We start from the raw sequence: 26,184 nt of genomic DNA, 5'->3' as shown, positions 1-26,184 counted from the left end.
CTTTGTTGTGCAAAAAGCAGCAGCTGACCTGCCAGAAGCCCTCACCTCCAGCTGCTGGAGCAGGGCCCTGCAGGTAAACAGCTCCAGGGGTTGCAGCAGGGCTCCTCTGCCAGGCTGAGCAACAGGACCTTGGGTGCTAAAGAGCTTTCCCAGCTTGGTCTGGCCAGCCTTTGGGGTGGTATATTCTGGAAAGACACTTCCTGAGTCCTGGGGACATCCCAAGGCTCCCTCCATCCCTCCCATGGCAGCCATGCAGTGTCCGATGGGACCACACAGGACAAAGGGCTGGGTCACTCACCCACACTCAAACATGGTGTCCCCTCTCCCCAGCTCTGGGGGCAGAGCCTGGCCTGACCCCAGGGACATGTGGCTTTGAGCAGGCCTCAGGGACTGGTTGCCTGCCGAGAGCAGGGCAGGATTAGCCCACATCTGCTCTGCCTGATCCAGAGCTGGCAAGAAGGGGGAATGCAGTGGTTTGCATTGTCACCATAATTTCTCTGAGGTGTTTCCCAGCTCTGCATCCCTCCAGGCATTGCTCAGAGCCTCCCAGGTTGCCTCATGCCAGTGGAGAGAGGATGGCCTTTGAACTGTGTGTTTGGCTTATCTGGGCCCTGGTCAGCGGTCCAGGGCTGACCAAGGGCTCTGCCATACGCAGGCACCAGTGATAAGGGCTGGGCTGGGCCAGCAGGGCCACGGGGAGAGAGCCAACAGGAGCCAGCCTAAGCCACAGCCTGCCACTGCTCATGACCTGCCACCTCAGCCTATGGCTTGTCCCAACAACATTCCTGATTTGGGGAAGAGCAGGAGGGGACTGTGTGTCCCCCTGGTGTGTTTCCCTGATGGGCCACATCCTGCCACACTGGCACAAAGATCACAGAATGAATTTGTTTGGAAAAGGCCTCTGACATCATTGATTCCAACCTTTGTCTGCACAACCCCTTGTCAACTAAACCATGGCAACTGAGTGCCACATCCAGCCCTTTCTTAAACACCTTCAGGGACGGTGACTCTACTGTCTCCCTGGGCAGCCCATTCCAATGCCTGACAACCCCTTCTGTGAAGAAATTCCTCCTCATGTCCAACCTATACCTCCCCTGGCACAGGACTATGTCCTCTCATCCTGTCACTGGGGAGAAGAGACTGATCCCCAGCTGGCTACACCCTCCTGGCAGGGAGCTGTAGATAAGTCATCCTCTTCTCCAGGCTAAACAACTCCAGCTCCCTCACCTTCTCCTCACAGGATTTGTGTTCCATACCCTTCACCAACTTCGTTGTCCTTCTCTAAGCAGTTTCACTGCACCCCCGAGCCCCTTTCCCCACCTGCAGCGTGGGGGTGTGGGCAGGGCAGGAGGGCAGAGCACAGTCCTGAGCATCTCTGCTCCCACAGCCAAGCACAGCCACCGCCCTGCTGTCACCCCATCTCCAGGCTTCCTCCACGTGGTCACTTCCCCTGACTTTGTTCACAGTAACACCTACAAATCCAACACAAAGCCAAGCAGAGGGTGCCAGGGAGCACCCTCAGTGGGCACTCAGCCTGACCCCGTTTCCCCCGGGCAGGGAGCCTGGTGAGAGGAGCAGTGGCTGAGCTGCTCCCGCTGCAGGGGCTGTGTGTCAGCCTCCCGGGACATCTGCTGATGAATTTTTCATGGCTGTGGTTCTGCAGGCAGCCATATGGCCCCGTGTTCTCGGGGGGTGACACAGCCACCCGCTCCCGTGGCCAGGCTCTGCGTTTCAGGGACCTGCTCTATGAGCAGATTTTTGGCACTTTCTTAAATGTACCTCTGACCCGTGCTGAATGAATTTGGATATATAAATCCTCCAGGAGATTTTTGGAGATCTCATTCTCCCACCTGCGCAGTTCATCATGGCAAAGACCAGGACATTTTCTTCCACCAACCTGTGGCTGGCAGCCAGCTGGTGCAAAATATGTTTATTCTCCTCTTGTGCTCTCTAGCCATGGGGAGGGATTGGGTTCTGTTTCCAAGAAGTAATCACTGGAATAAAAAGCCCAGGCTAAAAATGATACTTGCTGGTTTCCACTGTAATTTCTTTTATGTTCTTTTCCTAATCTTTGTTTGGCAACTACCATCCTAAAAGGTTTTTCACACTTATTTAACTTCTAAATTAAGCATCACTTAATTTTGGGGCATAGTCCAAAATGCATTGTAGCACAAAACAAGTAGAGCAGATGAAGAACTGTGCATCTCATTTTCACCCCGCTGAAAATAAAACCAACAGTAGAAAACCATATATCATGGAAACAGAGATGTGAAGAAACCAGCTCCTCCAGCCCTTGAAGCTGCCACTCCACCAGCATTTGCATGATTGGGCCATAAACGTTTCCAAATGGCAAATTCCTGACTTTCCCCAGGTCACTTCCTCTGGACCATTGGTCATCCATCTGGAGCCAAGCCTTGCTGTGTCCCTTGTGACTTACTTGAGCAGTTGGTAATAATTAGCTGTGCTTAACGAAGGGCCAGAGTCAAGGGCACGTGAGCCAAGGCAGCAGATCGCAGGGAGCGGATCAGAGTGAACAAGGCAGACCCTGAGTCACACCGGGTGGGGACAGCTCCAGGACCTCCGAGCAGGACCCCAGACTCTTAACCACGCTCTGCTGTTCTGAGTCTTTCAGGAAATGCCTGCACCCTTGAGGGCTGGGAGCAGCTTTTGGTGATAGAGACAAAAAGCATCAAATCCCTCAATCGACGCACCCCCATTTCCCTGAGCTGCCTTTTGCCACTGGGGTACGTGTGACCCCTCTTCCTGCCTGTCCTTCCCCAGCCTTCCTCCAGCAGGGCTTGAGGCTCAATTTCACCCCTGTGTGTCCAAGTGGTCATGGTCTGTCCTGTGCTTCCAGCTTCTTGCCTGTTCTCTCCTTCCCTGAGACAACCCGTGTCCAGCTAACCTTCCCTGCCACAGCTCCCCTGCACAACAGCAGGGTTCCCTGCAAGTCTGCTTTAAAATCAGCCTGACCACAATCCCTTTGTGGTGTCCCAGGTCTGGTGTCCACTTTCCCTGTGGGACAAAGCCAGCAGTGACACCACTGCCAGCCTCAGGCACAGGCACCGTGTTCACACCGCAGCCTGGGCACTTTGTGGATGCAAACGTGGTGCCATCCCCACACAGCCAAAATTCCCAGAGGACCAGGGCTGGCAGTGGAGGGATCTCTAGTAATGGAAGCAAGTGGAGATTGAAGCAAACTCCTGTTAAAATGTGCTTTGCTTTTATCTTCCTTTGAACCTGTCTGGGCAGGCTGGAAAGGAAGCTGGGAGTGGTTGGATCTGAGGGGATAAAGGAGTGTTGGGGAAAATGCAGCCACAGTGGGACTCAGGAACAGGGATGGGGTTTGGGCCCAGGTTTTGGGGTTGAATAATGAAAGGGGGTATTTGTGAGGGGCTGGAGGTGTGTGACAGCTTGGAATAACACACGAGTACTCAGGGAGCCCCGGGCACAGGGTTTGGATGGAACAGGGCTCACCATCGTGCTGTTCCCCCGAGTCTGGTGACTTCCTAAAAATCCAAGCCCCCAAAATCCCTACAGTTCAACTGAAAAGGCTTGTTTGCCTGCTGAGTCCCTTCCCCCGCTGCAACAAACATTTTGGTATGCATATCCTTCAGTTCACAGGCTGGTTCTTTCAGAGTTGTACTAAAATAACGCCGAAATATTCTTTCAAAAAAGAAACTGGAGCACATCTTCTCTGAAAATACCAAAATAATTCATGCAAATTCCCCCCAAACCCGTTTTTCCTTTCTTCCAGCCCAAACTCTTTGTCGAGCTTGCCACAAAGCCCCGAAAGGTTTTGTTTGTTGCTAATGCAGACGATCCATTCAGCCAGAACGTGACCGGGGATCCGGGGGCGGCACCCCACACTTGTCCCCCCTTTTCCCCCCACATCTGCGCCCTCCTGGCGGATTCACCAGGTGGCTGCGGGTGCTGCTATCGGGCACCCCAAGGTCTGTGTTGACATCAGAGCTTGCAGTTTCTGATAAGCACGAAATAAGCGGCAGGCCCCCGCGGGGGTGGCACAGTGTCCGTGTGTCCGTGTGTCCGTGTGTCCGTGTGGGTGCAGCCCGAACGCGCACGTGTTTGAGCCGGACAGGAAAGTTACAAAAAGGGGAACCCTGTTTACGAGCCGTGGGTGGGTGGCATGAAAAGGAGGTGAAAAAAAAGGGAAGAAAAAAAAGAAAAACTCAGTTCACTTCTGGGCTGGGTAAATGTTTAATCCCCAGCTCGGAGAAAAAGCAGCTCAAAAGTGCTTTTTTTCTCAGCAAGTCTGAACCAGTCAGCCGGGTGCCTCCTCCCTCCGGCTCACAGCCTCCCTCCCACCGCTCCGGAGGAATATCCCAGCCTGCTCCAAAGTGCAGCTGGGCAGCCGGGGCAGGACGGAGCCAGCCCACAGCGGTGGGAGAGCTGAGGCTTCGGGAAGTTTTTGTGCCCGGGGCCGGCTGCCCACACTCCCGCTCGCCTGCGCTGCTCCAGTGGATGAATTGCCCGGGATGGGGTCCCCGCACTGGAAAAGGCTCTGCCTTTTGCTCCTGGCCGGTTTAACATCCTCCCTGCTCCTCTACAGCCACTACCACGCTACGGTGGAGGCGCCCAGCAGCCAGAGGATCATAGCCAGGTATGGGGGGACGGGGATGGGACAGGGGCGGGAGGCAGGGATCTGTAAATGCAGCACGAGGTACCCTGCGCTGGGATGGGGAGGGGGAATCGGGGTGCCATTGTGGGCCCCTCAGGGCAGGTGATCCCAGCTCTGCCCCCGGCCGGTTTGGATGTGCTGGCTGCTCGGAGGAGTCCCCGGCTCCGGCTCCTGCCCGCGGCCACCAGTCGAGCCCAGGGCTGCCCAGAGCGGGACCCCGAGGCCATGGGGGATCTCCAGGGGTCCCCGCCTGGGTTCAGCGCATCACAATGCAAAGAAACCATTGCTGAGTGCAGGGACGGCTGAGGGTGAGGATCAAACCCGCTTCAGCTGCCGGCCAGAGCCGCCGCGTGTTCCCGCCGGGCTGGTGCGGGATCGGAGCCCGCTGATTGTCCTGGGGGAGGTTTGGCTCCCACGGAGCTGCACCGACCCCTCCCTTGCAGAGGCAGGGCACGGCTGCCCCGGTCTCGGGTTCCCCGGACTGCCCTCACCGCCCGCCAACTCGGGGCTGCAGCGTTTTCCAAACTCCAGCAATTTGCAACTCCCCCTTAGTCTGCCTTCCCTGCATCCTCCAAACCTCCCAAAGCCCCTTCCTGAGCCTCCCCCGTGCCCAGCGGGACGGGGCGCCGGGGTGCCCCGGGGAGCTCCGCCGAGTGCGGGTGAGCGGGCGGGGGAAGGAGCCCGCACAGCGCTTGGGCTGCACCATCAGCTGCCCCGGCCCCTGCGAGCATCAGGTGCCGGGCCGGGAGAGCGCTGTGGGTGTCCCCCACTCCTGCTGGGTGCTTGTGAGTGCCACCGGTGTGACAGAGCCCAGCTGCCTGGGCGCTGCCCGGGAGCGAGGGATGCTGTGGGGACCGGAGCCGGTCCTGCACAGGGTGAGATTTGCAGCGGGGTTTGCTGAGGATGCAGCCGGCTGAGCTGCCCTGCCTTTCAGACCTTCTCTCTTCCCCAGCTTGGAGCTCTCCTTGCCCGATCCCATCGTGTCAAGGGCAGAGGTCCTCTCTCCTGCCAGGCTGGTGGATCAGCAGTATCTGCAGCAGCCCGGGCTGCTGTTGGCTCTTTCCACCCTCGCCGTGCCGCGTGTGCAGCAGCTCCCCACAAAGAGCTTCATGGCCACGAGAGGGGAATCTGGGCCCCATGAGGACAGCAGAACGTGCTCGTGGACCACACGAGCTGGGAATGGAAACCGGCCACGCCTTGACATAGGGTCTGTGGCCCAGTGAGAGCAGGGTATGGAGAAAACCTGTGGGATGGAAGCAGGGAGCAGGGCAGCTAACCCTGCTGCAAATCCCTAACCTAACCTAACCCTGGACCTGCTGCAGCTGCAGGTCACCTTCCTTGGAAAGCCAGCCCAGGCTCCAGCCCCTTGACTGATGGCACCAAGGGTCAGCTTGTCCAGCCCCAGAGAGGGGTCCAGGGTGAGGTAACACAGAGCTGACCCGTGATCCAAAGCTCTCCATGGGTGCTGCTCGTCCCAGCAGAGCTGTGTCCCTGCAGGAACTGGCACTACCCTGCTGCTGGATGTGCAGCTGAGTCAGGAGCTGGAGCTGGGCTGGCCACTTCACCTGGCTGAGGTGCCATCACAGAGCACTCTTTTCCTGCTCTGCCAGTGGGGACAGGAGGGGCAGGGTCCTCACCTGTGGGTGCAGGTGACTCAGTTTCAGCAGGAGGTTTGTGTGAGCAGTGTCTCCATGTGGAGATACAGGGGGAAGAAGGGGATCAGGAGGAAGCTCATCCCCTGATGGGTGGTGGCTGCTGCCAGCCTAGGTCACCCCAGGACCAGATCCCCACAGCAATGCCAAGTCCCCCTCCAGTTCTGCACAAAGCTGGCCCAATGGAAGTGGACAAATGCCCTGTTCCCTGCAGAGCTGGGATGGAGGGAGCCAAAATCCCCCAGGGTTCATCTGGGCACAACCCTGTCCCACTCCCTGCCCATTTGTCTCTCCCACACCTCACTGGTGAGCTGCTGGCTGCACTTGTGGCTTTATTATTAGGGCAGATGGGATGAGCACGGAGCTCTGCCCAGCCTCGGTGTGCCACTCCTGCTCTGCACCAGGAAAAGATGCTTCTGGAGTTCAGCCCTTCATGGAGATGGAGCAAGAGCAGGTTCTTGTTGCTGTTTTGGCTCCCTCAAATGTATCTTTGGGGCCCTGGGAGTATTTGATGAAGATAAGTGTGCCAGATTGTGTGCTCACAACACTCACACACGGCGTTATCTTCCGGAAATGAGGGATGGCCCTGGACCAGAAACGTCATATTTGTGAATGTCACGATGGTGAGGGAGCGCACCCAGGCTTGGCTGGCTCTGCTGCCACTGCCGGTGCCCAGGCAGGCACAGCCACTCCTTGCCACAGCCCCATTGTGCATCGGTCGGTCCCGGGCAGGATTGTCATCTTCTGAGTCAACCAAGCAGCACGAGGTGCTTCACCACATCCTGGCAGGTGACGTCAAAGCGCTTGGCTCCCCGTCACGCTGCCAAGCTGCTGTCTGGTGGGGGGCTGGCTGCCCCACGCCCTTCCCGGCAGGGTTTGGGCAGCAGCAGTGCTGGAGAGCTGGCTCCAGCACCCACAGCTGGCAAGCCAGTGCAGGGAGGTGCTGGCACTGATTTATCAGTTCAGCATACAGCCTGGAAGAAACGATGAGCAGGTGCCATCCACTGTGTCCGGCCATGGGTAGAGTCAGAAAGAGCCATCCTGCCAGGCTCCCTCCATCCTGGGCACAGCCAGGCTGAGCCCCCTGGGTCTCCCACAGGTCCCTGGCAGCTCAGAAAGTAGTGCAGCACCCTCCCACTGCCACTGCCCAGGGCTTTGCTGTGTGCTGCAGCCATGGGGATGAGCTGGGGAAGGGAAGAAATAAGAGCAGGAGAGCTGGGGAGGTTGGGCAGAGATGTGCAGTTGGGGCTTGGGAACCTGGTGGGAAGGGCTGGGGAGGTGGTGGAGCTGGGAGAGGCTGCTTGGATCAGCTCAAGGCTGGACATGGTGGGTGAGGGTAACAGCCTTGGGGTTTGGTAGGGGGCTGCACCTCTGTGGCCAGAAAATGGGTGGGTGGCCAACTCAGGGGCTTTGCAGGAGCCAGCTCTGGGGTTGGAGCAGGGAGGTTTCCCCAGTCCCTGGGCCATCAGCTGGGTGGTGGAGGTGTTGATAAGCTCTGCTGCTGAGGCACATGGGCTGGGGGTCACCTGCACTGTGAGGTGGAGGCAGCAAGTGGGGCTGGGCAGCTCCCTGGGGCGAGCTCCCTGCACCCCAGGGCAGCTCACCAGGGCTGAGCCCACTTGGGGTCCAGAGCTCCAGGCTGTGGGACACTCGTGTGGGACAGCTTTGCTCTGGAGGATGTGCTGCCGGTACCTGGGCTGAAAGAGCAGCTTCCAGTGTAACCACCAGGTCTGGTCCAGCCTCTGACAGCCCTGCCCTTGCTGGGAGCATACCCTGCACTGCCCCCTGCAAGCCAAGGGAATGGACAAGTTTGTTCAGGCTGGGATTAGTTGGATGCTTGCAGGGGTAACACCAGAAAGGCCCTGCAGAAAGCTGAAGCTCTGCATCTCTCTGAGAGGGCTCATTCCCATCATGGTGGGCCTTCTTGGGGATTTGCCCTCCCTCCTCTCTGCCTGCTCAGGTGATCTCAGGATGAGCCTCAGGGGTGAGCTGGTGTGGGCCACGCTGGGCTGACCCCTGGGCTGTAGCGTTGTGTTTGGAGTGGTGGGGGCTTTGCAGGGCTCTGCAGTCCCTGACTTCCCGTGGGACACCAAGGCAAGACACACAGGCTTGATTTAAAAGCTGCCCTGCTCCACTGCTGGGGCTCAGCCTGCTGCACCTTCAGCATTCCCTGCCAGGAGCTGGCAGTGCTGGCATGATGCAAGGAAGGTGCTGGGAATAAAACCTGCTTGGCTCTGCCTTTCCCTCCACACCTGGGGAGATGCTCCAGCCACCAGTTCCAGACCCCAAGCAGGGCTCTGGGCTGTCCCCCCATATCATTCCATGCCCCCAGAATGGCACAGAGCAGGGTTTGGGTGGCAAATGGGTTTGGATCTGCTCCTGGGCAGGGCTGTGGGCGCTGCTGCTGTTGACAGGGACAGAAACCCAACTCCTGCTGTGCCCCTGTGCCAGGCAGCGTCGTGCCAGCGGGGGCTGGGGGGGTGAAGGTCCGCTCCCCACCTGCCTCTACCTGTCCCCAGGCTCCCAGGCAGAGATCCCATAACAAGGAGCCCTTGTCTCCTCCACAATACCTCCCTTCTGGTGCAGCACCTGCCGCCCGGGCTGGCGGTGGGGCCGGGGGCTCTGAAGGGCTTTTCTGTGCAGGGATGAATGAATGGGAGCCTGTTCCCCTCTGGTGGGCTCCCACCTCCTGCTGGCCTGCCCACCCCCAGCCCCAGTGCCCCCCCAGGGGCTGGGTCAGCTCAGCCTGGCCCCGTGGGGCTCAGGGCACCCCAAGTTGCTCAGGACAGGCAGCCTCTGCTACTAAGGAAGGATTAAGGCATGCCCCAGCTGCCCCCATGGCACAGGGGGTCCCACGGACCCAGAGAGCCTCCAGACCCCAATTGCTGATTGCTTCTTCAGTATAACAACCAAATGTGTCCTGCCGGCCTGTCCAGTTTATTCCAGCCCGGTCCTCTTTGGACTGAGGAATGGTGGGATGGTGGGAAGAGCCAGGGGGGTCTCAGCAGGATTCCCCCAAGGCTGCAGGCTGGGTGTGGTTTTTGGTGTGGAGTCCTGGAGGTGGGGCCCACCAGAAGACGGTGATTGCACAAACTCTGTATTTTGCGAATCCTCCTCTCTGCCCTTGCAGATGGGGGTGGGTGGGCACAGGCAGCGGTGGAGAGGAGATAAATGGAGGGGTGGTAGTCCTGCCCTGTGGCTCTCACAGGTTGGGAGCTGTCAGGGTGTTCAGTGTCACCTCCTCAGCTGAGCCCTCACTTGTTCTCTCCCAGCTTGCTGCAGCCAGAGCCGCTGGTCCTGGCTCCCTCAGGGACACCACACGGAGCCGGCAGCCACAGGTGGGCTCTTGGAGACAGCTCGGAGAGGTAAGGAGGGAAGATGCTCAGCCATCCTGGCAGGAACTGGGAGGCCCCTACCCACTGTGGGCTTCCCCAGTGCCCAAGTGGTGGATTTTTAACTCTGCCGTGTTTCCCCCATCCCAGTGGGAATTCCTTCAAGCCCTCTGGAGAGCTGGAGGAGCTGGAGCCCAGCAGAAAGCAGGTAATCATTAGCACAGCACAGTCACATCCATGGTGCCCCTCTGTGTGGGGTTCTGTTGGATGAAGGGCTGTGTGGGGTGGCTGAGGAGGAGCAGCATCCTCTAGGAGGGGTTTACAGAGAAGCAGCCTTGTCTGTCCACACAAGTGATTCTCCCATGTGGAGGCTGGAGCCAGCATCACAACCCCCTCCAACACTCTGACTCCTGCAGCAGTCCAGGCTGGAGACTCACAGGGATGGACCCAGGCCCTGGGGGGCTGTTACTGGTCTGTTCTCATGGAGCAGAGCCCTGATGGGGCCCACACCTTTAACAGGTGGAGGTGCTGAATCTTTCATGCCCTCAGGTGACTCTGTAAGCCCTGGTTCTCCCAGCCCCACTGAGCTGGGTGCCAAAGGCTGTTTTGCAGCACAAAACCAAGGTATGAGGCCGTGCCCTGCCTGGGTGACCCAGCAGAATGTGATGGACAAGGAACATTTATGTCCATGGGTTTGTTCTCACCTTCGTGCCTGCTGAGGGTGGAGGGAAGGTAGATCCCTGCTGGAAATTGAGCAGGGATCCTCCTTCCTCCCTCCCAGCCCAGCCCCTGCCTCCACTCAGTGATGGCCAGAGCAAAGGCAGACCCCAAGTTTGGGGAAATCTTCCGCTTCAACACCCCCGTGCTGATGTGGGACCAGCACTTCACCCTGGAGACCTGGAACAGGCTGAAGGCACGACACGTCCCCTACGGCTGGCAAGGCTTGTCCCTCGCAGGTACAGACCCAGCTGGGATGTGGGGCAGCTTGAGGGGACTGGGGAGCTCAGTAGAAGGACTGGAGATGTGGGACAGGCAAGGAGCCCTGCAGAGGAGCCAGGAACGCTGGTCTCTTCCCACCCCACCTCCCGGGGCACAGGGAGGGTGCGGCTTTGCAAACGCCTCTTGATGCATCTTGTGACATTTTCCCTGAATAAAAGCTCCAGTGTGTCCATGATTATTAACTGGGGCTGGAGGAGCTCGGACAACCAGCTCCATTGTTGTGCATGGAGATTGTTTCCCTTCCTACCCCAAACCCACTCTCTGTTGTCCCTGGCAGCTGCCGGCTTCAATCCCTGGGCTGGGAAGTGCTGGGAACAGTGAGCAGGAGAGAACCGGCAGTTGCTGAGACATTGTCAGGAGGGGATGTGGCCAGCACAGGCAGCAGCATCTGCAGGGCTGGGGCTGGAGATACCTGGATGCATCCCTGTGCCTTGCACAGTCTTGGGTGGCCGCTGTTTGTAACAGGGTTAGGAACATGGAGAGATTGGTGACACCAGGCTGGGAGAGGAGGGCCTGTCTGGTGCCCCCATATCCCCCAGACCTCTCTCCTGCACGGGGCTGGTGTGAGTTTGTTTTCTTGTGTGCTGCTCCTGGCTGTGCCATGCCAGCTCTGTGTGTGCTGCTGCACATGGACTGACAGGCACCTTTTCCCTGCTGACTGGTGACATCCTGCTCCATTCCAGTGGTGGGCAGCACCCTCCAGCTCCTCAACACCACGGCCAACCGGCACCTCTTCGACAGGGCCGCCTTCTCCGGGGGCTGTGTCCGCTGTGCTGTGGTGGGCAACGGTGGCATCCTCAACGGCTCGCGGCAGGGCAAGGCCATCGACAGCCACGATCTGGTCTTCAGGTGAGGATGAATCCCAGGCAGGGTGGGGCCATGGGTGCTGGCAGATGCCAGCCCTGGACACATGTTCTCTGCTTTTCCTGCAGGCTCAACGGTGCCGTGATCAAAGGCTTCGAGGAGGATGTTGGCACCAAGGTTTCCTTCTACGGCTTCACGGTGAACACCATGAAGAACTCCCTCATCTCCTACGAGGAGTATGGCTTCACCCAAATTCCCCAGGGCAAGGTGAGACCCTGAGGACTTGTTGGGGGGTTGAATGAAATTGTCCCTTCAGGCTGGGCTTGCTTCTGAGACCTTCTCCCCATCTTGGGAGCCCTCAGTCCTTGCCTGCAAGTGTGGGCAGTGTCCTTAAAACCCCCTCCAAGCGCCCTGTCTGTGTCCCTGCTGCAGGACCTGAAGTACATCTTCATCCCCTCGGATGTCCGTGACTACGTCATGCTGAAATCGGCCATCCAGGGCAGCCCAGTGCCCGAGGGCTCAGACAAGGGGGATGAGTGAGTAGCTCCCCAAGATTTCCCCAGCACACCCGAGGCATGACTCACCTGTCCTCACCCCACATCTGTCCCTACTGGGATAAACCCCAAATTGCTCCAGGGCTCCCATGACAAAGTTCTGCTCTTCTCCTTGCCTTGCTGCAGGCCACAGAAGTATTTTGGACCAGAGGCATCTGCAGAGAAGTTCAAGCTGCTGCATCCTGATTTCTTGCAGTACCTGACAGCAAGGTGAGGGTGATGAACACTGTGGCTGCTGTCTGGCTCTGCTCTGGGATGGGCTCAGACTACCTCCCTCCCACTCTGCTCATTCCAGTACAGACCAGTAGCTGCCCAGCATCAAAGTACAGTCCCAGTCTCCTCCAGACACTGGAACCACCCCTGCCCTGCTGTCTGCACACAAGGCAGAGGTGTCTCTCCCCTGCCACTCCTGCTCACTGCAGCACAGCTCACATCCCCTCCTATTCCTCCCTGTGCTCACCTTGCTCCCACTCCCCAAAACAAATTACATTTTGTCCCAGTCTAACAGGAGCGAAGGCAGGGCCCAACAGGATGGTCTTCTCCTTTCGCCTTTCATGAAAGCAGGTGCCTGGGTTGGGGTGGCTCCAAACAGCAGAGCGGTGCCTTTTATCAGCCTCTGAACAAATGAGAGCAGCCATCAGAGAACCCACCTGAGCCCCGTGTTTCCCTCAGTGCTCCTGCCTTACTGGGCACTGCGTCACTGGCGAGGGCTGGGTGTGTGTGGGTCTGGGGGTGCAGAGCTGTGCCAGCCCTGAGCCCCACAGGCACCGTGTCCCCATCAGGTTCCTGCGGTCGGAGATCCTGAACACCCAGTACGGCTCCCTCTACATGCCCAGCACCGGTGCCCTCATGCTCCTCACCGCACTCCACACCTGCGACCAGGTAAGGGGCCACGGGGCCACCAGTCCCTGGGGAGAAGGGAATCCCCCCTTTGGCTGCTGTGGGGTTCCAGTGTATCCTGGTGGCTGTCCTAAGTGTCCCCTGTCCCTGAAGGGAGTGATGGAGGTGATGGACCACCCCAGGTGAAGCCTTGACCTTGTCCTGTGTGCCTCGCCTCATTCCCCACAGGTCAGCGCCTACGGGTTCATCACGGCCAACTACGAGCAGTTCTCAGACCACTACTACGAGGTGGAGAAGAAACCTCTGGTGTTTTATGCCAACCATGACATGATGCTGGAGGCAGCACTGTGGAGGAGCCTGCACCGTGCAGGGATCATCACCCTCTACCAACGCTGAGGCCGGGAGGTCGCTCACAGGGGCAGGTCCAAGGACACTTGTGGCTCTTCTCCTTTTTCCTGAGGGTCACCTTCTCTCTCCTGAGGGCTCTTCCCAGCTGGTCAGCCAGCCCACGGAGCAGACTTGCTGCACCACAGCCAGCAGTGGTGAGGATAATGGGGAATGTGAAGCTGGTGGAGGAATGTTGCATTTCCTCAGGGATCAGTGTGACTGAACGTGGCCTTTGGGGCAGCCAGAAGCACCACAGCACGTGGCTGTGCCCTGCCAGCCCCAGGAACATGGCTATGGGGCAGCATGGCCCCTGTGGAGCACAGCAGGGCCAGGGTGCTGCTGGAAGAGGATGCTGGAGGTACTGGAAAATGCCCTTCACCTTAAATGCTTATCACCATGGTGGGACCACAGCAGGAGGGATAAGTCCTTGCACTGGAGACCAGGTGACAGGAGCTCTCTAGAAGGACTGCAGCAAGTCCCAGCTGCAGCCAGTGGGTGTGTGCCATGTTCCAGAAGGATCTATCTGCCTCCCTGGTCAGTGGCATAGACAGCAGGACAGACACAGTGGCCCTGTCCCTGTCCCCTTCTTGAGCTCTGCTGTTTTCTGACAAGGCTCACAAGCCATCAGCTACAAGGGTCACGGCAGCTCAGCCAGGACACCAGGAACACGCCCAGGCCCTGAGCAGCCCAGAGGTGACAGTGGCCTCAGCCCTCAGCCGTGTGTGGGGCACTGGGTTTGTCAGCTTTCCACAGGGGCTCTGGTGCCCTCTGAGAGGCAGCTCCACACAGGTGGGTCAGTGATGGTAACTCTTAATTTCCTTCCCCAAACCCCAGGGGAGGGGAGGGTCCTGAACCCTTCAGCTGTCCCTCACACACCAGCGCTGCTCAGGGAGACACCCCTGGGGAGGCTTCTCCAGCTGCTGGGGGCTGGAGACAGAGCAGAGTAATCCAAGACACTTTCCCACTTTGTGTAATTACATAAATGTTGAATGATTGTTTTCCTTAACACCTGTTTCTGTTGTTTTGATGAACTGGGTGGGGTGAGACCCCCCCCCTTTACCTCCTACAGCAGAGGGATCAGTAACAGGGAATAGACTTCAACTGGGAACAGCTCCAGAGGCAGATGGGGATGGAAAGCTGTTTAAATCATGGAGTCTCAGACTGGGAGACCTGTTAGCAATGAGCACAGCCCTTTTCCACTTGGAATGCTATTTGCTGTACAAGGTTGATGTACAGAGATGGCAAAAGATAGCTTGGCCCTGAGCCAGGGAACCTCCAAACCCCCTGAAGCTCCCAGCAGGCTGCTTCCAGCCAGTTCACAGACGCAGGTTAGGCTCCAAGCCTGTTCCAGATGTAATCTCTAGCTTGGGGCCCATCTTGTGTTCCCACGTTTCAAATTAACCTTTGTTCCCATCAGAGCCACCTTACACTGGTACCACACCAGCCTGTCAGGCCTGTTTTGTGTTCCCAAACACTCAGCAAAATCTTTAGTGACAGGAATGAGCCTGATCCTCGCATCCCCTGGCCAAGACACTCTGAAACCTCCTCAAACCAGCTCTGGCCAAGCCTCAGGTGACAGCAACAGCAGTGTCACACTCAGGGCAAGATGAGCAGGACGGTGCTGTAATCCTGCCAGGAGTCATCCAGCTCACAGGCACCCCATCAGAACTGAACACTGGGAACCACAACGTGCACCGCAAGAACCGTTTGGCACCAGACCTTAGCCAGAAGTTGTTTTGTCACACTGTTCCCATGAAACTGCTTTGGGGACAGAATCTGCAGACACTCAAGTCTTTCTGTTATCAGGTTTGCTATGAAGGGTAAGCTCACAACTGTCATTTCAGGAAGGGTTTTAATCCAAAATCCTTTCTACCTGCACCAAACCATTTCTGTCCAAGAAGAATCAGAAGCATTACAGTTGGAAAATACCTTTAAGAGCATGGACCCCACCCTTTATAGAGATAATCAAATAAAACCCAACTTCGACTTTTTAAGATTTTCCACAACTTATTTTATTCTGGAACAGAAGAAAGCAGGGAACCACTTTTTCCTCCAGGCAACTGTTTATCAGGTCCTGGTGAAAAAAAACACAAACAAAAAACAACAGTATCAGAGCAGCTGAAAAGTTTCTGATTTACACTATTTAATGTGGAGTACAGGTCTCAGGAGACAAAATGTTGCTCCCACTGCCAATGGCACTAGTACCCAAATTCTTTTTGAATTTTAGAGGTCCCTTACCCATGGTGTGGCTGCAGCAACAACTGAGAAATGAGGAGGAGCCTGTGGCTACATACAGGAAATACATGCAGCAACAACTGAGAAATGAGGAGGAGCATGTGGCTATTTCACATATCAGCAGTCATTTGTGACACTCAGTCCAGAACAATCTTCTAGATCTGTGAGAAACCACAAACCAAGACTGTAACGGTTTTCCTAAAACATTCTGAAACAATTCCTACCTGTCTGGTCTCAAAGCACTGAGCAGCTTTCACTTTTCCCATTTATCATCAGGCTACCTCTCCACTTGCTTTTCCCTGTTACATCCTGGAAGCCAAAAGCTCCAGGTGTTTGTCCCCAGTGCCTGGGAGACAGCTGTGCTGTCAGAGCACGCAATGTCCCTGATTTGTGGTTCCATTCCCTCCCCTTTCACAAACCAACCCTGACTCCTGACGACACTCCCTGTCACCAGCTCTGCTGGGCAGCCTGTCAGAAGTTATTGACCTTCTGCAAACAATGCCAAATTCTGTTCAATAAAGCATAAAATCATTTAGAAGAAGGCAGCTGTCAGCTGCCCAAGACAAAGTGCTGTTCCAGCTTGTGTGTTCAGTGACTGTACATCAGGCAAGATAAAAAAATGCATTTCTTATCTGCCCTTCAACTTGTCACTATTTGCACAAGGAACTTGAAAGCTCTTTGCAGCTCTAAACTGTGCTATGACAACGGCAGCTCTGCTCAGCTCTGCGCCTGGGACTGCTCCTGGCTGTTGTCACACGGCACAGGGTGGCAGGACAGGGGACAGATTCTGTCACACTCACACCTGTGCACCCTTTGCAAGGGGCAGGGGACCCACTAAGGGAAGTACCTGAGCCTCAGTGGACACTTTCCTCCTCAAGCTGAGTGTCAGACAGGGATAACAGCACATCACAGGCTCAGTGTCTGTCCCACCCCGGGCTACACAAGCCCCTCATGTTACCCAAAACCACACACAGTACAGATACCCAGCTGTTCTCCCTGGGGTTTCTCCTGGTAAACCTTCAGAGATTAGGCTCACCAGGTGACTCAATGTGCCCACAGGCCTGGCGTATAACTAATGAATTAAAAACGAACAACACACAATATTGAAGAATTCAACTCTCTTACCGGCCTGAAGCCCAACATAGCAGCTGCCCTCTGGCCAAAGCTGTCTTTGGGCAACAGCAGCCCCAGGATCCTGCAGGACCATTTCCTCCTAAATACAAGTTGCAATGAACACTGTTAGCAAAAGTACTTTAAATAAAGTTTAAAAGAAAAGTCCTCTTTTCCTTATCTTTCCCCCAGAGAACCCCAGCACTGGATCACAGAGCAAGAATTAGACAGAAATTCTCCATTCAAAGACAGGCAACTTTTGTCTCACAAACTTAGCAGAGAGAAACCTGTCCCTCAAGACACAGAGGAGCATGTTTGCCAGGGGGCTGTCTCATTCACAGACAAGAAACTTTGGGAGGTGGATGCTATTAAAATCCTTGCTTAGGGAAAAACTCCACCAGCTCTAAGACGTTGGTGGTTTGGACCCTTTTAAGCTGTTAAATCTGACATTCTCCTCCTCATCTTCTAGAAACCTCCCAATCCAACTTGTTCCCTGCACACAAGAATAACCCATCCATCCATGGTGTAATCTGTCTATGGGTTTATCTTAAGAAATGCATTCATCAGACCTAGGACAGCCACATCCCCTCAGGTGATGGATTCCTCAGGGCGTGTCCTTCACAGGATGACCCTTTGGGGCAGGTGAGCTGCACCTCCCCACCCCCAGCAACCTGATACAAGTTTGAAACTGTCCCAGAGCACCTCCAGGTAGGCAAAGAGGGCAATTATTCTGTCACTAGGTGTATTTCTGTGACAGATACAGTTATGAGATGAGCTGTGTCAAGTGTCTCCATAATGGGCTGTCACCCAATCCCTCCTACCTCTAATCCTTCTACTCTGGCTCATCTCTGACCATGCTGACAAGCAGGTGCTCTGCTGGGCACCAATACCAGTAAAATTCCCATTCAATCCACGCTGCTTTTCAGCTTGTGCTCTGTGGCAGCAAAGGGCAGCACACTCGGGTGGCAACTGTGACAAAGCTACAGCCTTGATTGGCTTAATTACATTCATCAAGCCGTTGGGGTTTTATATCCCCTCCCAGGAGCTCCAGGGATGTAGGAGGGTATTATTTGAGACAGAAAAGCAAGTCCTTCTTCCATAACCACCCAGGAGGAGAAAAAACCCCAGACTATGCCAAGACGGATGCAGCTGTTTCTCACCATCGTGCAGGGGCACTGTGTGTAAATCAGCTCCCCAGCCACGGGAGTGTTTTTAGCCCTTCTTGACACGGTGTCATGCTCTGAAACCGAGAAAGGGGACAGAGTTAATTCAGGTAACAAATCATCCCTTTACCTTTGTGTCTCTAACACTGAGCCTCAGAGTTATGCTTCCACAGAGGAAAGATCAAATTCAGACAGGGATAACTTTTATCATCACTAGCTCAGCTTCCAGTGCAGCTAAAGAGTGGAGGACCACCCTAAATCTAAAATCGGTCCTTGCCCTCGTGTCTGTCACGCTCCTCACCGGTGTAGCACCGACGCCTGCAGGTACACGCGGCTCCTCGGCCCCACCGTGCGCGGGGTCTCGGCCCGCTGAACCGCCACCTCAGGGTGCTGGGACACAGCTCCGACAGCAGCGCCCCGCCTGAGCCGCACCCGCTGCCCATAAAACGCTGAGCATCGCCCGCGGGTCCCGGAGCAGCCCCGTCACGGCCGGCCCGGAGCCCGCGGAACACAGAGCCCCCGGCCTTGCTCTCCCCATCCACCATGGCGGGGGGAAGGGCCAGTATCTCGCCCTCCCATGCAGCCCTACGGGCGGTTCGGCAGCGTACGGGAGTTCCCCGCACACCGTCCCGCCGTCCCCGCGCCCCTCGAGGCCGCCGTGCCCGCAGATGGCGGCCGATGACGGCCGGGCCCACTCACCACACGCAGCTCAGGCGCCATGCTGCCTCAGACACCGCGGGGAGGGCGGGACCGCGGGGGCTCATGGGAAGTGTAGTCCTGTTCCGTGAAGGCTCATGGGAACTGTAGTCCTGTTCCGTGAGGGCGCATGGGCGCTGTAGTCCGGCCCCCTGAGGAGCGCGGGGGCTGACGGGACGTGTAGTCCCGGCCCTCAGGAGTAAAGAGCGCTCCTGCCCGCCTCATCCCACTCCTTAATGATATTTACTACTTATTTATTAATTCTTCATGTGCCCTGTTCATTTTGGAGACACATATAATTATTCTTAGTAAGCTGAATGCTTCAAAAGGCTGAACATTCATTAGCTCATGGAGAAAGGGACTAATAAACTGGAAATCTCTTAGAGATTAATCAGAGATTAGTTAGTAAATGCATGTGCAGTGCTTTGAACGTGCAATACTTCCAGGATGCGCTGTGATTGTGCTTTGCTGTTAAAACCTGATGTGAAATCCACAGGGTCCTATTTAGCTTATATATGAAACTATAAATGAAATTATAATTTACATATGAAACTATGGATTACTTAGCTTGTATATGAAGCCTGTGTGAACCTTAACAAAGTGCAAACAGAACCAAGGAGAAGAAACATAAGAACTGTTAATGTCTACTTTCTTGCCCCAAAGGCTTATCCATCCTTGAGGTAAAAAGGTCCAGTGAATGGGAATGGAAAGCCAACAAACCAGAATCTGAAAGCAGCCAAGTGTGAGTACAGATTCCAACCCCTGAAATGTCTGGGAAGTGCAGGATTCCTGGTCCCTTGGGATGTTTGGATCAGAGGTGTACCCACAGAAAGCTGCCAAGGTCCCACACTCCCTTTGCTCTCCAAAATGGCCCACACTGTTTTTAAAGTTTCTTTCAAAAAGTTGATGGGCTGAAGGAAGCTGTAAGAAGGAAAGGAAAAAAAGTGCAAGAAGGCTGTAGAGAGATGCCAGCATGCTGTTATAAATAAGCTGCTTCCAACACAAGCAGCTGTCTGTGGTGTCCCTTAGCCCCCTGTGCCTCCCGCTAGATGCAGAATCCCCAATATTGTCCTGGCTGGGAAGAGCAGCCTGCAGAGCCCTGGGCTCTGACATGAGGACACAAGAATCTTCCTGCCCCACAGGAGCCTGTGGAATGGGTGTTTGGCCTGGTAGGAAGGCAGATGATGGTACAGAACAGCGGTAATTAACATTGCCTTCGTTGAAGCAGCCTTTGCTCCTTGAAGATTTGGCTGGTGATCTGCCTGGCTGATTTTAGCTTCTTAAATAAGCAAATGTAACCCATCTAATTCAACTAGAATTAGCCCTTCAAGGTCCCAAGGGAGGCAAATTTTAAAAAATAAAACAACTAAAATTCTCTTTAAGCAGAGTTCAGATCCTGGAAGGAGAGAAGATGTAACTTGGATGTGCTGAGGGATTTGCCACTGTCTTGATTTTTGGGTGGAAGCCACAGAGCCACAGAGCCCATGTGTACCTATAAAAGGGGGAAGCTCTGCCAGGTACCAAGTAATAATTGGACTCAACAATTAAAACCTTTTAACATTAAAATGTTAAAGAACAGCATGAGCTAAGCGTGCAGCCAATTGGATGTAATAGTTCATGTTTGCAGTGCACGGATAATGTTTCCAAGGATGTCTTGGAGTCAGAACAAAGACTCTGGGTGAAGAGGGATAGTCACCGCCTCGCCCATGCCCACGCTTTCCTAATTCTCCGCAACTTTGCCTGGGTGGAAATTAATCTCGTTTTCTCGGCTCTTTCCTTTAGAGGGCGACCGCATCCCACAGATGTCCGGCATGGAGAACCCGGGAGCTGCAGGACACGGCAGAGCCTCCCCGAGGTCAGCAGGATGAGGTGGGTTTTATGAGGGTCTGTGAACCTTCCGAGATGTGAAGGAACTTACAGCCTGGTCTAAGGGTTGTGTTTGAACATACTCTCCTTCCTCAGGCAGCTGCAGTGCTGCTCCCAAGGGCAGTCTGGACATAATTTGGATAGATTTCCTGTGGCCAATCTCCAACAGTTATGGTCTTTTCTTACTCCAGTCTCTGAAAGGTTGGACAAGTAAGAAAAGCTATGAAAAGGGCACGTAGATCTCCTGTACATGAACTTTTGGGGGCTGCTGTCAATTTCCCTGCAAAGGATTTGGAGGGGATTGCTTCCTCCTACAAATCATACCAGAGATCGTTATCTGACAGAGGAAGGAAGGATGGAAAAACAAATGGAAATCAATGACAGAACCACTCCATCTTCAGCAAGGCTTTGATTCCATGCTCAGATTGAAGGACAAGGTCATTGCTCAGTTTTCCACCCATTTCTTCTCTCAGCTGCCTGTAAATCCCTTGAGGGAGAAACTCTCCGTGGTTATTGACAATAATTTGATTTCCTCTGATTTCCCCTCTGCCTGCCCTGGTCCCACCCTGCAGACAGGGCTCCACAAAGCCTGGAGAAACAAAACATCTGGATGTTCAGAGATGCTTTGCTGTGGTTATCTTCAACATATGGCCAGGGGGAAGCAGCCAGGGTGTTTGAACCCATTAAAAGGCCAGTTCCCCCCTGGCAGACCCCAGCCCCCTGCCAGGCTTCAGTGCACAGAGCAAGAGGAGTTGCTGAGGTGCAGGGATTGATGCTTGTTTCTGTCAGAAATGCTGGGTGCCCAACAAAAACCAGTCCATTTGGATAAGGCTGGAGATTGCTTATTGGTATTTCAGGTGCCAGACTTCTGAGAAAAAAGATCTGTATTATGAAAAAAAAAAAAATAAGCCTGCCACAAGGTCCTAGATCCTGGTGTCAGTTGCTTCAAATCAGTCTCCTGGAATGGCAGAAAGGCTCTTTGGAGCTCAGCAGCAGACAAGCAACATCTTCCCACACAGGACAAGGCACAGCGCAAACAAAACATCTTCCCTGCTCCTGGCAGAAAAGCTCTTAAGCCTTCATTTAATATTAAATACACGTTTAAACCTAAGCCCATTCCTCAGCATGTCTTGTGTGCTTATGTAGAACTTTAGCAGGATCAGAAACGCTCTGCTGTAACTGGAGGCCTGTGCACTGAATAACAAGAGCTTTATGCTTACAGAATATCTGTGCAAAGAAGGGATGGCTTCTCTGGGATGGATTCTGCAGGTTGAGAAGAGAAAATGTTCCCGTTTCTCCTGATGGTGCAGAAGAAATTGCAGCTCTGGCCACTCAGCTGTTCATCCTGCTTCTTCCCCTTTTTCTCAAAACTGAGTTTTGAGCACAGTGCAATAAAGGCAGTCTCAAGGTGTTTTGAGTGCAACACAGAATGGATCTTGGGGAGATTGTGTCAGTGGGATGGAGACAAGCTGATCAACACTTTTGATCCTTCAGGTCTGTTCCCCAGCCAGGCAAAGTGAGCCAGGTTCTGTTCCCAGCTCCTTGGAGGAGCGACCAGAACAGAGAACACACACAAAATATTCCAATGCCAGTGCATGTACAGATAAATCCTAGGGCCAGATCGATGCATCTCTTGAAAAACAGCAGCAGGAATCCAGCTTCTTCATGGATGAGCATGTTTAATTGAAATATATGCCCTCTGAGCATATCCAGAGATGGGAGATGTGTCCAGCTACACAAATGCACCCAAAGGTAGCAGGAAAACATGAACATTATAAAGCTACTGAGACCAGGAGAGAGATTTCCTTTTAGGCCAAGTTAGATGAGCAAAGAAAGGTGAGTTGTCCTTGCTTTGGGCAAAGAGATGGATCCACTGTCTCCATTTTCTGTGTCAGCCTGAGTGATTACAGCACATTAAGCAGAAAGGGAGTGAGTTTTTGGTATAAAAACACCCAGGTGATATTAACGGGAAACTTCTCAGGCCCCTTTTTATCACAATGTTTCTGTTTGATTGGATTTCTCGGCCAACCAGCCATTGGTTCAGCCATCCCCATCTGCACTGTGCTACAAACAATATTTCATCTTTCAGGCTCAGATACCAGAAATATGCTGGGCACGCACAGAGCAAGTAAGCATTTTCTTGCAAGTAATTAGCATAAGCTGCACCGAGGTCAAGCAGTTGTGTCAGAGCACAATGCAAATCAACATTTCTTCCTACTGCAGATGGAAAATGGAGAATTGCAAATGTCATATCTCCAGCTCACCTCTTGCTTCTCACCATTTATTCCAGAGGAAGGAGATAATTGTTTTGAGGTACTTTTGAGAATAGCATCTCTGCTACTTTCATTGCTTAATGGGGAAAAAAGTGTTTAAATTATGAAAGGCCACATTATTTCAGGACCTTTTAGATAATTTTTCTTGCCCTTGTGCAGGGAGAGCAGGCCAAATGCCTAATTTGACCAAGTCTGAAGGTAAACTGAGGCTTTTCAAGATGACAGAGAGCAGCTGGTTAAAGGACAGTGGTTATTCCTCCTGCTGCTTGTAAAAAGGTTTCTCGAGAATAGTTTTCCACGGACATCTGCTTGAAGGAGCCGTGCTGCAGGGCATCAGACCAGGGGCCACCCAGGCTCATGTCAATTTTGAGAGGTGCAGATTCTGAGCTAGAGGTCAATTCACTGCCCCTGCTAATGAGTGTTCTCTGGAAAGGAGATTTCAGTAACTTTGTTTTTTATGACATTGTTCAGTGAATCTGTAACAGCCATTCCCTCCTGTGGGGAGGAGAGGGACCAGCTTCCTTTTGTTTGCTCCATGTCTGGCTCCTGGTGGTTTTGTTTGGTGGCCCCAAGTTCCTGCACAGGAAGAGACCATAAATGGCCTTTTCTATCAGCCCTCACTGTATGGGCCAAACTCATGGATCTGCTTATCCTAGTCTTGTCTTCAGGCTCACAGGTGTGACCTCTTCAGAGCAGATCAAAGAGCGTAGTGCTGTTTTAAACCACTGTTTTCCTCCAGAATGTGATCTATCCACTTGCAGATGGCTTTTATGGTCTCTGAAGCTTCCCATGGATTAGCCTGAGTTTGACTGTATAAACATTTTCTCTATCCCACATCCTGCTTCCACAGCATGTCTCATATTCACTCCTCTGTCCTTTCACTCAATCCAAACATCCTGCAGAAAGCCTCCAGCTCCCCTGGACAGCCTTCCTCGCTCCCTTTCCCCACAGGTTGCAAATAAAACTCAGCCAGACACAACCCCCAGATATTTGAAGACTGCCTCCAAGGGAGAGGCTCACATGCCTTTCTTTCTGATCCAGCTACCACCACTCTGCTGCGATGCTGCTGCTGCAAGGTCGGTCTGCCTTCAGCCATCTCCCCCCCTGCACTTCTCGAGCGCTCTCCTCTCTTCCCCCAGCTGTCATCTCCTCGCTGCTGAAGGAGGTGGGCGGGAGAACACGCTCCGCGGGAGATGCCTAATCTTCCGTGGCGCTTGTGCTCGGGGATGGGAGCGCTCAGCATCCTCCTCCACCCCTCCTCCCAAGGTCAGGGCGAGAAAGCCCCACCGTGGCTGCCTGGGAAGCGCTGCTGGGGGTTTGGGGTGTGTGTGGGGAGCTGGACATGCACCCCTTTATCCCACAAACCAGGGGCTGCACCCAGCACGCTGCAGAGGAGTCTCAGGGTAACCCCTTCTTTTGGGGGGCAAGACTGAGGCTTAGGGGGTCCCTTTCTGCTGGAGCAGCTGTGGGGCAGGCAAGGTGAGGCAGGGGGAGCAGGACAGTGTGGGTGGTACTGCCACAAACCTCAGCACCTGGTTTTCCAGAAGTTGCATGTGAAGTGCTGCTGACTTGGAGCAGCTGGCAAAAAAACTGGAAACAAACCCCTCCACCCCAATCATTATTTAAACAGTATAAAGGTCTCTGTAAATGTTTAAAACAACGTGGTTGTGAGGGGAAGGAGGAAAGACAAACAAGTTTGCTGTTTCAGCTTTGCAGAAACAGATCTTAATTTTTGGCAGGGTTTTATTCATCCAGAAGATCCAGCTGCTAGCCCGCTTTGGGAGGCTCCAAATTCATAATCACTTCCCAAACATCTTCTTCCAGGAGGCTGCAGTTTGGCATGGGCACCACTTTGATGTCTGTGTTTGGTCAGGGCCTCATGCCATAGGATCCCAGTTCATGGCCAGGACACCTCTTCTAGGAGTCTGTGGCTGTGAGTGCTTGCTCCCAGTGGTGTTTTGCTTTCCCAGGCCTAAGATTTATGGTGGCCAAAGCTCAGCCAGGAAGAAAAGCTCAGCAGGAGCCAGGGAGCTCAAAGGAGTGAGGTGTTATGGGCTGGCTGACTGCCTGGGTACCTTTCCTACATCTGAGCAGGGCAGGAATCAGGAGCCCACTGTTCCCTGAGCACCTCTCCTAGTTCCAGCCCACTGCCTTTCCTTCCTCATCTGTCTTAGCAGCACTGCCAGCACCTGCTGCATTACCACAGCAGAAACCCTATGTAATTCCTGTTTAAATACACAGCTGGCACCATGACTTCAACTAATTCAGCTTTTTGCTGTTGAAGAGCTGGAGCTGCATCCTGGTTTGGCTCCAGGCTGAGAGGGAATTGATCTGAAGCACTGGGCATTGCGAGCTGCTGGAGATCCGTGGCTGCTCTGCAGCCTCCATGCAGATCTGATGCCCTGGGTCCCAGATCCCAAACCCTGCAGCATCGACCCTGGAGCAGGACCATCATCTGTGTGGGCTCTCAGGGAAAGGAGGGCATCCTGTTCAGCATGAGGGAGACTTTGGTCTGGGAAAAAGAGTGTTCATCCACGAGGAAGATATATGAGAAACAGGTCTCTGGGGAGCAGAGTAGGACCCCACCAACTTGCCTGAGGTCTCAGCTTGTCCCCAGCCCCCAGTCAGGGCTAGCCTCTGCCCAATCCTGCTCTGCTCCTGTCCAACCAGGGAAGGAGTTTGTTCTCCTGCTCAGTCTTGTGTTGCCCTGGTGTCCTTCTGGCCTCATCCTTCTCAACCCAGCTGTGGAGTATAGATCCCCTCAGCACCCAGGGCTGGGTGGCTGCTCTCTGCTCTGAGTTGCTTTGTCCACTGAGTGCAACCTGTAGTGCTACAGAAATGTGCTGTGATCCCCTGTATTTACTCTACAATGCCTCTAGAATGACATCCCTTCCTCCTCCTGCTCAGTCTGACAATGGTGCTGGGCTGTGATTTGAAGATGCTGTTTCCAGAGAAGCTCAAGTACCTCTTGTGTGGCTAAAGAAGTCTTGCTGCTGCTGAGGTGCGTGTGGCTGTTGCTCCGTAGATATGGGAGGAGGATGTAAATGATGGTTCCTCATACAGCCAGTCCCAGCCTGGCTCTTGCTGCTTCTGTTTCTGGAGTCACCTGATCCAAAACAGAAAGACTGAGCTCAGCTGGGCTGGCTCTTGAGCAGGGCTGCTCCTGCTGCCTGGGACTTCATGTAGTTTGGGGGGGAAAACTCTGATGCTATTTTCAACCAAAGCCTGAAGAGTGATGTGATGGACCAGCTGCTTGTGTGCTGTCCTGCCTTCCTGGAGTCCTCTTCTACTCAAATCAGTAACTGCCCACAGACAGCACCAGGAAAATCTGTTGCTGGGGTCTCCTTTGCTTTTCTAACTTCAGCCAGCTCCTGTGCAGAGCCTACACTGAGATAAAAGAGACTGACACAGTGTGAAACCTTCCTCCTCTTCAGCAGATGGTGTTTGTGACAGTGGACTTCGCTTGTGTTGTTGTAGCAGAACGTCCTGGGCTAGCCAAGAAACAGAAGGAGAAGCTGCAGCCTAGGCTTGCTGGAACTGGCTTGCTGTGTAAACCTGACCTGAAAGCCTGGATCACAAAGGAATTGTTGATTTTTCAAGGATTGTGTTTCTCTGTCATCTCCAGCTCACAAGC

General features: G+C 54.2%; 1 protein-coding gene, 1 long non-coding RNA gene and 1 other non-coding gene across 3 annotated transcripts; 2 read left to right on the top strand and 1 right to left on the bottom strand.

Moving 5' to 3' along the window:
* The first annotated feature begins 4,041 nt into the window (after positions 1 to 4,041).
* Positions 4,042 to 14,213, top strand: ST6GALNAC2 (ST6 N-acetylgalactosaminide alpha-2,6-sialyltransferase 2). The gene is made up of 10 exons (XM_015646076.2): positions 4,042 to 4,621; positions 9,564 to 9,656; positions 9,774 to 9,831; positions 10,405 to 10,579; positions 11,306 to 11,471; positions 11,555 to 11,693; positions 11,859 to 11,962; positions 12,107 to 12,190; positions 12,763 to 12,862; positions 13,049 to 14,213. The coding sequence occupies exons 1-10, from the start codon at positions 4,497 to 4,499 to the stop codon at positions 13,214 to 13,216; spliced, it is 1,212 nt and encodes a 403-aa protein (XP_015501562.1). The 5' UTR covers positions 4,042 to 4,496; the 3' UTR covers positions 13,217 to 14,213.
* A 3,648-nt stretch (positions 14,214 to 17,861) lies between these two features.
* LOC117245276 lies at positions 17,862 to 17,937 on the bottom strand. Its single transcript, XR_004499807.1, has one exon. It is a non-coding gene; the product is annotated as a small nucleolar RNA R38 (small nucleolar RNA).
* Positions 17,938 to 18,577: 640 nt separating this feature from the next.
* LOC107212359 lies at positions 18,578 to 21,688 on the top strand. Its single transcript, XR_001524435.2, has 4 exons — positions 18,578 to 18,719; positions 19,075 to 19,153; positions 20,194 to 20,280; positions 21,500 to 21,688. It is a non-coding gene; the product is annotated as an uncharacterized LOC107212359 (long non-coding RNA).
* The last annotated feature ends 4,496 nt before the right edge of the window (positions 21,689 to 26,184 follow it).

The sequence above is a fragment of the Parus major genome, chromosome 18, assembly GCF_001522545.3.
Source record: "Parus major isolate Abel chromosome 18, Parus_major1.1, whole genome shotgun sequence".
In the NCBI taxonomy this organism is placed as follows: domain Eukaryota; kingdom Metazoa; phylum Chordata; class Aves; order Passeriformes; family Paridae; genus Parus; species Parus major.
The sequence above is the reverse complement of the archived record's forward strand: the minus strand, read 5'-3'. Positions and strand labels throughout refer to the sequence as shown.

Bases quoted from the DNA above. Each gene is read 5' to 3' on its own strand.
- ST6GALNAC2 (XM_015646076.2), top strand. From the start codon at position 4,497: ATGGGGTCCCCGCACTGGAAAAGGCTCTGCCTTTTGCTCCTGGCCGGT. The intron at 9,832-10,404 runs GTAATCATTAGC...CCTCCCTCCCAG, and splicing joins TGGAGCCCAGCAGAAAGCAG to CCCAGCCCCTGCCTCCACTC. The intron at 12,863-13,048 runs GTAAGGGGCCAC...CATTCCCCACAG, and splicing joins CACTCCACACCTGCGACCAG to GTCAGCGCCTACGGGTTCAT.